This window comes from Podarcis liolepis (assembly GCF_965112155.1).
Source record: "Podarcis liolepis genome assembly, chromosome: 2".
Taxonomy (NCBI): domain Eukaryota; kingdom Metazoa; phylum Chordata; class Lepidosauria; order Squamata; family Lacertidae; genus Podarcis; species Podarcis liolepis.
This window is the reverse complement of record NC_139555.1, coordinates 112457491-112475392: the sequence shown is the minus strand read 5'-3', so window position 1 is coordinate 112475392 and position 17902 is coordinate 112457491. Positions and strand designations below refer to the sequence as shown.

Genomic DNA, 17902 nt, shown 5'->3' with positions numbered 1-17902 from the left:
TAAAGGAGATGAATTTATTTGATCCTATCTATCTACCTCAGGCTATGCTCTATCTTTGCCACCAAACTCTGAGTATAAATTGCACACTGTATTAATTGATATTGTTTTTAACATTAGTGACCATGTGATGAGTTTAGCTTATGAATTTTATTGTTTAATGTTTTTATTTGTACATTGGGGTACTTTTATAGCTTTGTTTAGAGTACGTAATGTTTTAATAATATAAATGCTTTAAGTCTTTTTTTTTACCAATTCAGTATATTTTCTTTTAATTGTCAAATAATTCTGTCAGGGAACTGACATCGGAGCGAGAGGCGAAGGGGAGGCTCCCAGATGATGCTGGCGAAGGACCCAGCAGCAGGGGGAGAAACAGCTCAGTAGAGGGGGAAGCTAATCAGCGCAACACCAGGGATAAAGGGAGGCAGATGGGGGAATTGGAGAGAGGGCTCCAGGACTCTTCACTGGACCTCAGTGAGGAGAGCCCAGGTCCTCCGCTACCCACGCCTTCCCTGCGCAGAAGACTCCTGCGCAGTGAGAGGAGGAGGAGACTGGGTGTCAAACAACTTTTATGTTGGAAGAGGTTCAAGAAATGCCCACTGACGGATTCTGCCAGCGACTGAGGCAGCCACCATGAGAAAGGGCTGTGCAGTCAGAAAGGTTTAACAAGGCAAATTAGCCGAGAAAGGCACCAGTTTACGCACGAGTAACTCATACCCATTACAAATTCTGTGTACATTGCGGCAGCCTTTGGCTATGTGCCATAAAACTGACTGAGACTGAGGCTGAGACTGAATCAGGAATGGCAGCCCGTGTGGCTACGATGTTCTACTAGGATCAGGGTGTGTCGTCCCATTCCAGAATGGAAGAACGATCCAAATCAGGGCACTCAGGATTTTGAGGTCTTAGGAGACACACACAGGTGTGCCAAGGGAATATGAGAATCATTTCACTTCAAAATGTAGCGAGCCACCCTGTGGTATTTGGGTGCCCCTCCACCTCCTCCTCCTGCTGCTCTCTGACCCCCTGGACTCTTCCCCCAAATACAAGGTGTCACGGTAAGTTAATAAAGTATCTCCTCTTAGGTTAAAAGGAGATGGTGCCAGGAGCCTGGGCAGTGTTCATCTCCCAATTTTAAATTGGTTACGTCCAATTAGATGATCACTTAGAAGGGTGAGACACTGGGAACTTACCAAAATGGGTTTGCCTCAATTGTGGGTTCAAAACATCCCCACCAACCCGCCCCCCCCCGAATATGTCCTCGAATTAGAATTTAATTTTTGACTGACGGTTCAATGGTGAGAATGTGCCAGAGAAACGACCATACCTGCCATGGTTGTATTCTTTCAAGGTCCACCTTTCTGCTTCCCACCATGGCCCTCTGGCTTGGTTTGGATGAGTATACAGCACTCAGGACACTTGCCATGGCCTGGATAGTGTTGTAAATACTGTAGCTGTCTTGAGACAGCATTCTCTCAGTAAATTCTTGTGACAAGGTCCCCAGTTTTGCATTCTCTTTACATCTTTTCTGGACTCTGGCAGAATTCTTTGAAAAAGAACACTTAAATGCTGTCTTTATAAACTGGCGGATTTCAAGAGCATATGGATCAAATGTTTCATATCTTGTCCTCCTCTTTGTCTGGACTAAGAAGGACAAAGAAGCAGGGACACCCTGGGGATCCATGTTAGATGCCAAACTCATACTGAGATCCTGCAAAGCTGTTGTGACCCAAACTTTGCCCACTGTTATTTTAAGGGTCTTTTCCATGGTTGTCATAAGCAGAAGTAGACCTATGGTGGATCGAAAATCTGCATGGTAGACAACGACATTGACTTGTCTCTGCATGAGAAATGAATTCAGGTGCTTTGAATTATAAGCCTCAGTTTCTTTGATACTTTCTGAGAAGGCCACACAAATATCATTCTTTGTGACCGCAGCTGTGAAGGTCCTCATGAACCTTTCTCCATCGTCATTGTCTGGTGCAGTGAGACCGATCCACGTCCATTTGAAATGCAGGAGCAATTTGACCACAGCTTGGTGAGGAGGTTCTTGTTTTGGGACCATCCGATAGGAGAAAGGGAACTGAGATTTATCAGTTGATGCACGACTAGCAAAACCATAACTGATCTAGGAGAAAAAGGAAGAGTTTGGTTTTTTCAATTGCATTCAGGACCAAGTGCAAATATGTATTAACCTAAACGGGAACATATTCACCATTATAACTGGGAACATATTCACCATTATGATTGATTAGGCCTGACACTGATGCCGAAATCTAGCATCACCTGAGCTCTGTAAGTGCGGCTTTCTCCCGATTGAAGTGCAGAGTGTTTGAGGACCGGGACATTTGCAGGGAAACCAAAATGCTTGTTTACAAAACTATTGTACTACCATTTGTGAAATATGGACCACTTATAAATGCTATCTCCAGCTCCTCAAAAGATTCCATCAACATTGTCTCTGAAAATTTTTATACATCACTTGGGAATACAGGCAAACCAATGTTAGTGTACAAGAAGAAGCAAAGTTCACCAGTGTCAAAGCAAGGATTCTTCAACATCAACTTTGATGGACTGGTCGTGTTGTTTCGATGCCTTATTATCGTCTTCCAAAGCAACTACTCTATTTTCAGCTTAAGAATGGAAAGTGAAATACCAGTGGACAACAAAAGAGGTTTAAAGACACTCTAAAGGCAAATCTTTAAAAATGCAGTATGAGCACAGAAAATTGGGGAACACTGGTCTGCGAACGTTCCCGTTGGAGAATTGCCTCTACCAAAGGTGTCATGGACTTTGAAGAATCGTGAACCCAGGACCACAGGGAGGAACGAGCTAAGAGGAAGACACATTTACGATACGATACAATATCTTTATTGTCATTGTCCCTTGCGGAACAATGAAATTGAAAACTACATAAAACTACATAAAAACTACATAAAACTACCACAAAACTACATAAAACTACATAAGAACTACATAAAACTACTACAAAACTACATAAAACATTCAAAAACCCCTAAAAACTCTAAAACCCCATTTTAAAATACACTAGAATTAGAAAATCCTCACTATGATCAGCTCCTACCTGGAAACCTAGGTCCTCACTGTGGAAGGATGTGGGGATCCAGAATTGGCCTCCACAGTCACAATTTTACTTGGTTATGAGTGATTGCCAAAGAATAAGACCAAGAAGCTAGCCTAGCAATTCCAACAACCGAATCCTTGCTGGATCCAGAAATTAGAAAGGACTCAGAGATACAGCTTAACCCCTAAGTGGTGTATGGAAATACAACATAAAAACAATAAAACAGAGTTATGAAAGAGAGCTGCAAAAAAGCAAAAGCAAAATGAAATAAAACAGGCCCATAATTCAGTAATAACAGAAAACAAACGTAGGATCTAAGAAACCTTAGACAAAAATATACATCTTTACATACAGTCATTGTAATGTGGATATAGGCTCAGCCCCCAATCCACCCACCTTTCCCCAACTCATACCTGTGGGATTTTATAAATGCTCAGCATGGTTGATATGAGATTAGAAAGAGCAGGGTCACCTCCTTCTAGAACGGCCAGCTGTGCATTCTGTCTTTCACAGATGTAGTTTGGAACATTCTTCTGCCCACCAGACAGCAGGTCTAGCACAGCTTCATAAGCCATTCTTCCTTTGAAATAGCTCTCATAGAGATTGTAGCCCAGAGTGATGTTGGGTAGGAGCCGGGGATTCCGACTGATCTCTTGAATGGCAAACAAGAAGGGCAGGATGTGCCAATACCTCATAGGCTCCAGACTGCAGTAAAATAGAGCTCATCAGATTTTTCATTCTGCAGTCAGTCAAAAAATGTTACAGTTTGTGCATCTTTTCATATAAGAGCAATGATAACAAGTAGAAATATATGAATTTTGCTAGCTCGGAGTTTATGTGCTTTCAGTTCATTTGGAAATGGGTGTTGGCAACAGGATTTTTCTCCCCAAGAAAAGGGAATATTTTTCCTCAAAGACCTGCGCTGGCTGTCAATCCCTGTTTTGTGTTTGGGGTTTGATATACAAAGCCTTAGATGGCTTTCGACCTCCTTAGCCGAAAGGCCATCTCTCCCCATGTCATGCTGCCTATAATGCAAGTTCTATTGGGGAGACACTGCTAGATGATTCATCCTTGACAGAGGTTCAGAGGCCTGTAAACCAGTGCAAGTAAAACAATTGTACAATTTAAGTCACTGCACAAGCACATACAGAAACACATCATTCCACTATTCCAAAGTGCTTTCTCTCTCTTTTTGCTATATCTACACTATAATTAATTCTGGAATAGTAAATCCCCCACAATTCTCTTTCTTTTAAAAAGCTGGGGAACAATGTTCAGTTTCACGTTGGAGCCAACTGCAAACAACAGCAGCACCTTAGCCATATCTCACAGTCCAGTGAGCAGCTACACTGCAGACAGAGGGGGGAGCAGCGCCTGGTGTTTCATAGCTAGGCAGCTGCACAAGAGATGTCTGGCTGTGCACTAAATTTCCCTGTGCACCAGGAATTATGGTTCCCTGAAGCCAAGTGAGGACATCTTTGAGGTACAATTGATGAGGAAAAGACACCAGGGAAATGGGAGAGCATGGAATCACAGTTAAAAGTAGCCGTAGTAAATCATTCTCCACGTGGTGACATACATTACACCAGAAACAGATGGAGACTTCGAGAAATCACGAAGGTAGTCATGAGTAATGCCTGCAGCTAAGACACCAGCGATGAGGTGGTCTCCTGGCCTATAATTATTAAGTGTGTCGTTTCGATCATTTAGCACACCAAACTGGCAATTCCCCTTCAGCGTCCCACAGGACGAATGGGGCGTCAGTAGCAAAAGAATTAGGGAGAGTATGATCATTTCATTGCCGTCTACTGCTGCTGCAGTCCCTTCTGCCCTGACTGCTCTCAGCTGCAGATCTGCTGCTGTGCCTTTTTAATCCAGATGGGAGTCCAGCTGTAGATTCTAATCAAGGAGCTCATATTTAAACCTCACCTCCGCCTAGTCCCTGCCTGCCCTGAATTTGAGCCCAGGCTCTCAGTGGCCCCAGAGATATTAATGCACCAACCTTTCCACATACAAAGTTTTTACATGTTGTTCTTCCTTCTGACTTCTTTGTTATTAGTTTCAGAGATAACATCCCAGAGCTTCTCAGAAGGAAAAAATTAAACTTAATTACAATAGTTTTGATAATGATCATGGGCAGACTACACAGCAAAGTCTTGCTTCTCTCTGCGGCAGGTGTATAGCTGGGGAAAAGATGTTGATGAGACTCTGCAGTGTGGCTTTGAGCACTGTCTACTTTCACAGCTCAAATCCCTGAGGTTGGAAGGGATGTTTGATCCTCCATTGCATTAGGAAGGATTCAGATTTACAAAACATGCACTCATTCTTTCTAAACTTTATGAACTTAACAAGCTGTCTTGTAGGACATCAAAACAGCCCAAAGTTTCCTAGAACTTCCTAGAATCCCAGATAGTCTTTTCCAACCCTGTTATGTGAGATACTTTTGTACAAAATAATAGGATAATATTATTAATAATAATAATAATAATAATAATAATAATAATAATAATAATAATAATAGGATAGTAGGTATTGCAATGGAATCACAATTGCTCAGTTCTCAGGGCACATTCTTTGTATGCAAAAAGTTCCTGAGGCCCAGCTCCGATGGCCTTCTGGCAGTTTCCTTCCTGCGAGAAATGAGGTTACAGGGAACCAGACAGAGGGCCTTCTTGGTAGTGGCGCCTGCCCTATGGATTGCCCTCCCATTAGATGTCAAGGAAATAAACAACTATCTGACTTTTAGAAGACATCTGAAGGCAGTCCTGTTTAGGGAAGTTTTTAATGTTTGATGCTTTATTGTGTTTTTAATATTCTGTTGGGAGCCGCCCTGAGTGGCTAGGGGAACCCAGCCAGATGGGTGTGGTATGTATGTATGTATGTATGTATGTACATAAAGGTAAAGGGACCCCTGACCATGAGGCCCAGTTGTGACCGACTCTGGGGTTGTAGTGCTCATCTCGCATTATTGGCCAAGGGAGCCTGCATACAGCTTCCAGGTCATGTGGCCAGCATGACCAAGCTGCTTCTGGCAAACCAGAGCAGCACACAGAAACACCGTTTACCTTCCCACTGGAATGGTACCTATTTATCTACTTGCACTTTGACGTGCTTTCAAACTGCTAGGTGGGCAGGAGCTGGGACTGAGCAACGGGAGCTTACACCGTCGTGGGGATTCGAACTGCCAACCTTCTGATCGGCAAGCCCTAGGCTCTGTGGTTTAACCCACAGCGCCACCCGTGTCCCACATGTGCTCCTTTGAGACTTTCAGCGCATTCCTTGAATGGGCCATTTGCCATAGAATGGGCTCCAGTTATGTGTGTATCATTATCTCGATGATTTCCTCTTTATGGCCCCACCTTCTTCCCCACCCTTGTCAACAGCTCATGGATGGTTTTGCCGCCATGACACAGGAATTGGGGTCCCTCTGGCCTTGGAAATAACTGAAGGCCCGGTTATTAAACTGACCTATCTTGGCATTGGATTAGATTTGGTGACACAGGCTTTCCGTCTTCTGCGGGATAAAGTAGCAACCCTGCGAGAGGTTATTAGGCAGCACCTACATCTTTAAAAGGTGACGTTATGCCAAGTCCAGTCACTTCTTGGTCACCTGAACTTTTCTTGCAGGGTGATAGCTCCGGGAAGAGCCTTCTGTGCACATCTTGCACGGCTAACATTGAACTTGCAGTCACCTCATCACAGGGTCTGCCTGGGTAAGGCAGTCAAAGCAGATTTGGCGGTGTAGCTCAAATTCCTTTTGGAATACAACGGCATTTCTCTTTCATAGGATATTCTTGCCACTCAGCATGACCTCCAGGTGCACTCCAACTCGGCAGGTTCCCTTGCTTTTGAGGTCTATTTTAGAGGAAGGTGGTACGCAGAGCATTGGCAGGTTGCTGCTATCACCCTCGAATTACTTTCCTTGAATTTTTTTCCTATTGTGGTTGCCATTCACCTATGAGTCGAGGTTTTTAGGAATCATCGGTTAAGATTCTGGTTGGACAGTTAGGCAGTGGTCAATGTTATCAACCGGTAATCAACACGCTTGGACCTAGTATTGGGGCTTCTGTGTGAGTTTGTGCTCCTTTGCTTGCAGGCCAACTTTTCCTTCTTAGTTTCTTAGTTAAGAAGGCAATGGAAGGATGGCATAGACCGAACCCCCCAGCTCCTGATTAGCACAGTCTCATATCCTTCAACATCTTAAAACATATTTGGAGAATATTACCATCGATTTGGTGGTCCTGTTTAGAGTATAGACCAGTGATGGGGAACCTTTTAGAGACTAAGTGCCAAAAATGCAACCCGAAACCCACTTATTTATCACAAAGTGCCAACATGGCATTTTCACCTGTATATTTTTATGACTGCTGTTGTATTAAATAATCCTTCATAAAAGTTACTGCATTACATTCTTCATTAAATTATCTTTCCATTGATATATAATTTTATGGTATTATAACTCAGTGCTTTTTTTTCTTAAAAAATGTTTAGGGGTACTCTCATTTCAACTGAGGAAGATCACCACTGGGGGGAAATAAATACAGTTAAATCGGGGGAAAGAAATACAGTGAATTTCTTCTCCCATTAAATTAACAAAATGTTACGGGGTATGCGCCCCCTCTGTGTCCCCACAGAAAGAAAGCACTGGTATTACTCCAAAACAAAGTGGTGTTATGAGCCATCAAACCTCGGAAAAACATTTTTTTCCAGAAGGTTCCACAATTTTTGCCACTACTGAACACTGGAGGGCTGTACTACGAGCCACCCTCTCCCAATTTTTAATTTGAGATAATAATATGTGCATGCACACATACAAATAAATATAAATGGAGTATAAATATATTATTATTATTGTGATTATTATGATTATTATTATTTGCCATCTCTTCTACTGCCGTTTGATCGCAGTCTCCACGGAATGAATTTTTCTGTTGGCTTACGTGGGAAAGCCCAGTGAACATGTAAACCCAGCAGCCCCTTCTTAGGTTGCCGTCTTTATATACTTACTGACATGGGAGTTAATCCCTACTGAACTAAAGGCGGCTTACTCCCGAGTAGGAAAAACAGACCGGTGGGAGGCCCTGGTGCATCAAAAGTCAATGCCTGCTCAGCCCCTCAGTACTCACCAGGCCCTGTGGCCGCAGACTTTGGACGGTGCGAGCCCTCCTCCCCTCCTCAGCCCCCACCCCCGGCACAAGCTACAGCCCTGCTGGGGTGATGGCGTGCTTGCCTAAAGAGAGGGCTCTGAATGCCCTTTCTGGTTCGCCACCACTGGGATAGGTCATTCATCAGGAAAGCAGAAACACTTGAGCTGATGGAGTGATCTCCTTAGTGCTGTTTTCATTTCCACCCTAAGATCAGATCCTTCAAAACCGTATGGGCATTAGTTGAATAAAACCCAATACTGTTTTTTTAATGGAATTTTTATTAAATTTTTGTAATATGCATTTCAATATATTCATTTAGACATCCTTAAATCAATGACTTCCCTTCTTTTTCTATGGTTCATTTTGCATATCATAAATCACTGCATACTTTACATGAGCTAAACAATTTCCTCTGAATTACACCCAACAAAAAGGATTTCATTCCCAGCTTCCAGAAATAAAACACAAAGAAGCCCAGAAATAGAACTATTTAATTTATAATGGGACCAATGAGAATGTGCATATCTTTCCTTCCAATAATCCACAAGACTGTTTGAAGAAGCTGAGTTCTACCTGATAGCTTCCTTCTTTGGTGGGGACCTCACTCTTTTTCCATTTTTGGGTAGCAAAACATGGACCGCAATAGTTGACACCTGGGAATTTTCCTCTGAATTATATCCAACAAAAAGGATTCTGGTTTTTTTGGAAAGGTACTTCTAAACATTTTTCCCCAATTCATTATAAAACATTTCCCAGCACTCTTTTGTCCTTTGAGAAGTCTACAACATATGATAAAACATACTCTAACCTCATTACATCTCCAGCACCTCTCTGATTAGGACTTAGACATTTTAGCAAGTCTACTCAGAGTTAAATACCATCGATAAATCATTTTCAGGTAGTTCTCCTTCAAGGAATAACACGGAAAACCCAGTAATGTTAACATGATTCTACTTAGATTCAGATTGCAAAAATTGGGATTGCAAATCTTTAAAGAAAAGGTCCTATGGCCATCCCACTTTCATTATGTCCAAAGACCAGTTTCTTTTCTGATTCACATGGAGGAAAGATGTTAGACTGGCATATTGGGAAAGGAACACTCAATTCACATTCATTGGTTTTATCATTGCAGTGGTATGCCAAAAAAAGACTAGATTTTTTTTTAAAGTTACGCCATTAGATGTTCCTTTTTATTCAGATCTGGCCTCAGGACGATAATGTAGAACTTGGGGATGAAGATGCAACCCAGTAACCCCGAACTGGAGGCCAAGATAGAGAAGACCTGCACGGCTACCATATATTTCCCCTTGGTGCTCAGGTAGGCTGGCACAAAGGACACCCAAACACTGCAAAACACCAGCATGCTGAAGGTGATCAGCTGGGCTTCGTTGAAGGCCCCAGGCAGCTTCCTGGCTAGGAAAGCCACCGTGAAGCAGACGGCTGCCAGAAAGCCCATGTAGCCAAGGGCAGAAGAAAACATGGCAACAGAGCCTTCGTTACATTGCAGAATGATCTGCCCAGGCTGGGAGTGCATGTCGGAGTCTGGGAAGGGGGGAGACATTCCCAGCCAGACCATGCAGATGCCCCCTTGGACACTGGAGAAAGACAAGACCTGGCAGTTGGCCAAGCTCTTGCCCAGCCATTTCCTCATCTGGCTCCCTGGCTTTGTGGCCATAAACGCCACCACCACCGTGATGGTCTTTGCCAACAGGGAAGACACGGCCACGGAGAAGATGATGCTGAAGGCAGTTTGTCGGAGAAGGCAGGTCCACTTCTGGGGCCGACCGATGAATAAGAAGGAGGACAAGAAGGAGAGCAGGAGGGAGACGAGGAGCAAGTAGGTGAGGTCCCGGTTGTTGGCCTTGACTATTGGGGTGTCAAAGTATTTAATGAAGATTCCCAAAAGAAAACCAGCAGTCAGGGACAAAAGCAGGGCAAAAGAAGCTAGGAGGATCCCCAGAGGTTCTCCATAGGACAAAAAATGTATAATCTTGGGGATACACTGATCTCTGTGTACATTGGAATTCTGATCATCTGGACATTTGTTGCAATGCTTTGCATCTGAAAAACACAAGAGTGACCTCAGTGCTGCCAATATAAATATTATAGGCATGATATTCCATAGTCTACTACATAGCAACTATATTATTCTGTGATTCTTATCTGATTACTGTATTTTGGGTTGTAGGTTTGCCTTGAAGCAATTTTGGGCTATAGTTTGGAGTCAGAATAAAAGTATTAAGGGGCAGCATATCCCATTGAGCTCCTTTAATGGGGCAAGACACACCCCCTCCATAGGTACCAATGCCTGGAATTTGAAAGTGATTTTCTACTATGAAACGTCAACTCTTCTAAATATCTTTCAGGGACATTTACCTTCCTGAATGGAGATTGTTCCTTCCATGCATTCAACACAAGCATAGCAGCAGATTGGTTCTCCCTCCTTAATGGCCTTGGCATATCCTGGACGACAGTTTTCGGTACACCTTGAAAGAGGCATATTCTAGCAGAAGATGTTAGGACTTTGTGGATAGGAGGAGCCATAGAGTGCAGCTGGGACTGAATCATACAATGAGGTTAGAACTGCAGAATAAGCTATGCAGGTGTCAGTTTGCTGCTGCCTGGCCAATAGCATAGTATGGCTTGGTCTGATGTCTTAAAGAGAATAAGATGTGATTAATTCTTTCACCCACCTGTTTTAACCATCTGGGCCACACAATGACATTTCTGTCAATGGCAAACTTGATTTTCTCTGGAGATGCTGATCTCTCTATACTCCCAACTTTCAACCCAACAAGGGACTTATTGGGAAACGCCACCCAGTTGACAATGTCAAAGTCAGCTGCCAGCTCCCCATTCTCATCCCAGTAAGCTCCGTCCATGGAAAAGTTGTAAAGGTGGAGGTTTCTTAGGAAAGAGTGCAGCTAAAATGGTACAGGAAAACACACACACAATTAGCAAACGAGGAACAAAGTAGCGTACATGAGCCTTGGCCAATAAGAACTCTAGTCTCCCAAGGTGTAGTCCCATAGACTCAGATGGGACTCTTATTTGGGAAACAGCAGAGCTAGAGTCGTTAATATATTGCATGTTAAAATTAGAAATGACAGCTAGTGTGGTTATAACGTTGTAGTAGGATCAGGGTGTGTGGTCCCATTCTAGAATGGAAGAGCCATCCAAATAGGGGCACCAAGTGGCAGCCTTTACAACACATTTACTCAATGTCCTTTAAGCATATGGGGTGCAGGCTGAGAAACGAACTCGCCTGTAACTGTACCCCTTCAGCCAGGGAACCTGTAGTCAGTGATTTGTCCCGTTTTACCACCAGAGGCAAAACAGGAAGGTGTCATCCACCCCACCTGAAGCCTTGCTTCCCAGGGCTGCCTCAGTCCACCTTCATGGGCAGAGTAGCCCTGCATCTAGTTTGTGAATGCCTCTCCCAACAGCAGTTTGAAAGAGGAGGTTGTGCACATTTGGGGAAAGTGATTTCGGTGGAGACACTTGGGGGAAGAAGATTGGAAGCTGGAGAGCTAAGAAGTGCCGAGTGCCTACAGGAAAGGATTTCTCTTTTCACACACATGTTCCAGCATTGCTCTCCAATACTGTTATCAGATGGGAGGAGTAGCATCATCATCATCATCATCAAAACAAGAGCAGATCGGCTTTCACTGGAAAAAGGGACGGTGAGAGGCCAGGCACCAAAATACATGAGAAGGGAATTAAAAAGGGTCTTGCTGCAATTTGATGATATTGTAACCATGTGGTGCAGTATTGGGTCACCTCTTCATATGGTCTTAATTTTAATTGGCCCTGTTCCTCCTTTAGGAGCTGCTGGTATGTCGCCAATCTTCCTATCGTATTTTTCTTTTTAACTGATATTATTTCTAACGATTAAACCCACCAAGGGGTTTTTCGTTTCTAACAACCTTCTATGTCTCACCTTTACAATATTTAATCAGGATAAAGCAAGAGGATTTGAAAAAGAAGAATCAAAATTACAAAAAGTATTCTTACAAAACTCAAAAAAGACTATATCCAAAATGTATAATATATTATTAGAATGGGAGTTAAAGGATGAATAAGCAAAATAAGTTATGACTAAATGGGCATGCAATATAGGTTACGCAATTCAGCTGGACCAATGGGAGAAATTATGGAAATGTGATATTAAATTTATGGTATGTTACACAATCAGAGAAAATTTGGTGAAAATGGTGAACCAATGGTATTTAACTCCGGTAAAATTGGCTAAAATTTACAAATTAAAATCAAATACCTGTTGGAGATGCAAGAAAGAAATAGGAACAATGTTTCACATGTGGTGGGAATGCCGACCTATTAAACAATTTTGGAATGATTTCTTCATATAAGAAATCAGAAAGATGTTTAAAATATATTTCAATAAAATACCGGAGGCATTCCTTTTAGGTATAATCACAAATGATATTCCTGACAGTCAAAGGAAAGTATTCCTTTATGCAACGACAGCTGCCAGGATGCTTATAGCAAAAAATTGGAAAGGGAGAAAAAGTCCATCAATGAAAGAATGGCAAATTAAATTTTGTGAATATATAAATCTGGCAAGACTCACAGCATTCATAGGGGGACAATCGGACCAGAAAATATTAATAGAATGGGGATGTGCTAAAGAATATATGAAAAAACATTGTTCTAGAGTAAGCATATCAGTATGTAATGAATTATGCTTTACAGGGTTAAAGAAAAAGAAAAATGGTGTAAAAAGTATAAAGATAGAAGTAATCTACATTAGACACAACAATTTAGAAAGAGTAAAATTTTTGAGGTCCTAGAATAAAGGAAGGAAGTCAATATGTATGTAATGACTAGGTTAGAATGAAGATATGGTTTTATTTGTAGATGTGTGCTTTTCCTTGTTTCTTGTTTTCTTTTTTTGTGTTCTGTTTTTCTTTCTTGTTTGTATAGTATTATTTTGGATTCAATGTTTGTAATTTTTGTGGTAATTTTGCATTGAAATTAATAAAAAAAGAAAAAGAAAAAAGGGTCCTGCTGGATTAAGTACATGGTTGTAGACAGCTTCATGTCTGAAAAAGAGTTGGAAAGGAACGTGTGCTTCCCTCACTGTGCCGCTCAGGAAGCTAAAGGAGAATATACTGCAATTTAGCCTGTCCTGGAGTGGCTCCTCCTGTCTCTTTCCCCATAGCCCAAAGCAGACACGTCACAGCAAAGTGGGCTTGGGATGGGATGCCCTGGGTGCTGCCCCAGCCTTGGTTTTCCACCTCCTCCCTTGCTTGGCCCTCCCCGCAGCTAAAAAGTAATCACTAATCGGATATCCAAGGCAGCAATATCCTCAAACAATTTTGGGCTCAGTATTTCATGGTCTTAGGCATCACACACAGGTTTGCCAAGGAAATATGAGAATTATATCACTTCCAAATGTAGTAAGCCACCCCGTGGTATTTGGGTGCCCCTCCACCTCCTACTCTTCCTGTTCTCTGGCCCCCTGGACTCTTGCCCCAAATACAAGGTGTCACAGTAAGTAATAAAGTATCTCCTGTTAGGTTGAAAGGAGATGGTGCCAGGAGCCTGGGCAGTGTCCAGTTAAATGTTCACGTACAAGTGTGAGGCATTGGGAACTTGACAAAATGGGTTTGTCTCATTTATGGGTTCAGAACATCCTCACCAACCCCACCATGAATATATCCTGAAATCAGAATTTAATTTCTGAATCACCGTTCAGAGTTGAGAATGTGCCAGAGAACGTATCATACCTGCCATGGTTGTATTCTTTGAAGGTCCACCTTTCTGCTTCCCACCACGGCCGCCTGGCTTGGTTTGGAGGAGTATACAGCACTCAGGACACTTGCCATGGCCTGGAGAGTGTTGTAAATACTGTAGCTGTCTTGAGACAACATTCTCTCTGTATATTCTCGTGACATGGTCCCCAGTTCTCCTCTCTCTCTACATCTTTCCTGGACTCTTGCAGAATTCTTTGAAACAGAACACGTAAATGTTAAATCTGGAGGCTTGTGGGTTAAAACAGCATTTACATCCAATGTTTTATATTTTGTCCTCCTCTTTGTCTGGATTAAGAAGGACAAAGAAGCAGGGACAGAGTGGGGATCCTTGTAAGCTACCAAACCCATACTGACATCCGGCAAAGCTGTTGTGACCCAAACTTTTCCCACTGTTACTTTAAGGGTCTTTTCGATGTTTATCATAAACCCCGCTAGAATGAGAATGGATCGAACATCTGCATGGAGGACAACAACATTGACTTGTCTCTGCATGAGAAATGATACCAGGTCCCTTGGATTAGAAATCACAATTTCTGTAGTGAGACTTTCTGAGAAGGCCACACAAATATCATTCTTTGTGACCTCAGTAGTGAAGGTCCTCATGAACTTTTCTCCACTGTTATTGTCTGGTGCAATGAGACCGATCCACGTCCATTTGAAATGCAGGAGCAATTTGACCATAGCCAGGTGAGGAGGTTCTTGTTTTGGGACCATCCGGTAGAGGAAAGGGAACAGAGTTTTATCAGTAAATTCTCGACTAACAAAACCGTAGCTGATCTAGGAGAAAAAGAAAGAATTTGTGTTTTTTTCCTTTTTCAGGAGCAAGTGCAAATATGTATTAAACTAAACTGATTAATAATGGGGAACATATTCACCATGATGATTGATTAGGTGTCTGGGAAGTTGAGAGCCCAGATTTATTTTTAGTTAGTTAAAAGATTTATGATGGGGTTGTTTAAATTCTCTTTTGCAAAAAATCCAGAAGAATTCTTGCTCACTATCATGTCAACAGAAATCAAGAAAACTTGTAGACCCTTATTTACCAACACACTCTTTCGACAGAAAGATAAATTTAAAACTTCATGAAGGCATCCTCAGTCATACCACTGGCACCTCTTAGATTATGTTATTGTCCGTGCTAAAGATCACCGTGATGTGCTCCTTACCAGAGCTATGACGAGTACCGACGACTGCTGGACAGATCACCGACTAATACGCTCCACGATGGCTATCAAGATTATACCTCAACACAGGCTTCAAGGAAGGAAACCAAGGCGCAAAATGAACACTCAAGCCCTTCAAGATCCCATTAAGCGGGATTGCTTCCAAACGATTCTGAAGGACCATCTGCTTTTAGAATTCCCTGATAACATCAAGGAACACTGGACCAAGCTAAAAACATCCATTATTCCAGCCTGTGAACAAACTATTGGATACCAAACCAAGAAACATCAGGACTAGTTTGATGAGAATGACAGTGAGATTGAATGCATGATTGACAAGAAAAGAAAGGCCTTTCAGATCTGGCAAAGAGATAGAAACTGTGCCACTAAGAAAAAAATCCTATGCCAACGCTAAGGCTGAAGTTCAAAGAAGAACCAGAGAACTAAAAAACACCTGGTGGATAAAAAAAGCTCAAGAGATCCAGCACTTAGCCGACAATCATGATGCACAGAGTTTCTTTACAGACACAAAGATCATCTATGGGCCAATAAATCATGGCATATGTCCCCTATGCTCAGCAGATGGTATCCCAATTCTAAAAGATAAAGAAGCTATTGCACTGTGCTGGAAAGAACATTACTAACATCTCCTTAACCGCAACTCCCCCGTAGCTGCTGAGGTCCTGTCACAAATTCCTCAAAAACAAGTTAGAGATGAGCTTGCAGTATCTCCAAATCTGGGAGAGTTGTGTACAGCTATTAACCAAATGAAAAACAACAAAGCCAGTGGAGCTGATGGGATACGTGCCAAAATCTTCGAAGTGGGTGGTGGAATTGAACTTACAAAACAACTTCACAAGCTCATTGAAAAAATCTGGGAAGAAGAGATCCCAGCAGACTTTAGGGATGCCAAAATTATCAATCTCTTTAAAAAAGGTGACAGAATTAATTGTGGAAACTATCAAGGCATCTCTCTATTAGCTGCGGCCGGCAAAATTCTTGGAAGGATCTTAGCAAACCGTCTCTTAACAATATTTGAGGTGACCCTTCCTGAATCCCAAAATGGTTTTCCACTTTCTAGGGGGACAGTGGACATGATTTTCACCGCTCAACAGCTTCAAGAAAAATGCAGAGAGCAAAACCAGCCCCTGTATATGGTGTTTATTGACCTAAGGGTTTGGACACTGTAAATCGTAATGCCCTGTGGACTTTCCTTCTGAAAATTGGCTGCCCAGATAAATTTGTAAACATCATTCGGCTCCTCCATGATAATATAACAGCAACAATCTCAGATAACAATGGCTCTCAAAGTAATCCATTCCCAGTGGGATCAGGTGTTAAACAGGGTTATGTTATTGCCCCAACTCTATTCATTATTTTCATTGCCATGATCCTACATTTTGTTAAAGAGAAACTCCCCACTGGAGTAGAAATCATATATTGAACAGATGGAAAGCTCTTCAATCTGAGTAGGCTGAAAGAAAGAGTAAGGTTACGGCAACTTCCGGTCTAGAACTTCAGTATGCTGATGACAACGTAGTGTTTGAACGCTCAGAGGATGACCTCCAAACCATCCTAAATATCTTTGCAGAAGCTTACAAAAAGCTTGGCCTATCACTCAACATACAAAAAACCAAAGTGCTGTACCAACAAGTACAAATTAACCCTTCTGCAGCACCACAAATCCAACTCAATGGTGTAACGTTGGAAAATGTCAAAAACTTCTCCTACCTAGGCAGTTATCTTTCCACAAGGGCCAACATTGATGCCAAAATCCAGCATCGCCTGAGCTCTGTGAGTGAGGCTTTCTCACGAATGAGGTGCAGAGTGTTTGAGGACCAGGACATTTGCAGGGAAACCAAAATGCTTGTTTACAAGGCTATTGCACTACCAGCCTGACTATATGCTTGTGAAACATGGACCACTTATAAATGCCATCTCCAACTCCTCGAAAGATTCTATCAATGGTGTCTCCGAAAAATTCTACACATCACTTGGGAAGACAGGCGAACTAAAATCAGTGTACTGGAAGAAGCAAAGATCACCAGTGTTGAAACAATGATTCTTCAACATCAACTTCGTTGGACTGGCCACGTTGTGCGGATGCCTGATCTTCCAAAGCAACTACTCTATTCTGAACTTAAGAATGGAAAGCGTAATGCTGGTGGTCAACAAAAGAGGTTTAAAGACTGTCTTCCATAAACCGTGTTTATGGAAGACGTTCTTACTCAGCTACGAGTGATCACCAGAGAAGAAGAAGAAAGATGAAGTATTATGTATGCAATGTATTGTGTTGCATTTGTAATATATTTGTTAAGTTTTATGTAAATTGATGTATAATAAAGATTATTTTTTTTAAAAAAATAAACCAGCCTGAAACCATGGAGCTTCCAGAAAGTTTTCTGTTCCACCTACCTACAAAAAGACTTTCAGATGCTCTATTTATTGAGCATTTATCCTGGTTGCTTGTGTAATTTTAGGGAGGTTACAGCATCAATCCTGTCGGGTAAACCTATAGCCCTGGGAACACGCACTAGTCCTTTCTGCTGCCATTACTCTCTAATGTGTCACCAAAGGCCAGGGGTGTCTTACATGGGTGGTCTCCTCAGGAGTTGGGAAACAGACTGCTCAGTTCCAAGTCTCCAGAATGGCAGCTTAGTCCCACCTCCCTTCTGCTCTGCCAACACTGTTAAGGAAAAATCAGTAGCCTAGACCTGGTAGCCAAAGGGTGCG

The 17902-nt window shown here is 42.2% G+C and overlaps 2 protein-coding genes across 2 annotated transcripts in view; one reads left to right on the top strand and one right to left on the bottom strand.

Annotated features, from left to right (window-relative positions):
• The window catches only part of LOC310701800 (macrophage mannose receptor 1-like), a 210937-nt gene that overhangs the window by 74837 nt on the left and 118198 nt on the right, over window positions 1–17902 (top strand). The window lies entirely within an intron of this gene.
• Window positions 1–17902, bottom strand: part of LOC310701221 (vomeronasal type-2 receptor 26-like) — a 47092-nt gene that overhangs the window by 18863 nt on the left and 10327 nt on the right. Inside the window, exon 1 of the mRNA XM_083491768.1 lies at window positions 1325–1467. Within this exon, the coding sequence (XP_083347894.1) occupies window positions 1325–1423 (99 nt within the window). The 5' untranslated portion in view covers window positions 1424–1467. Of the gene's footprint in view, window positions 1–1324 lie in introns of the transcript that reaches the window.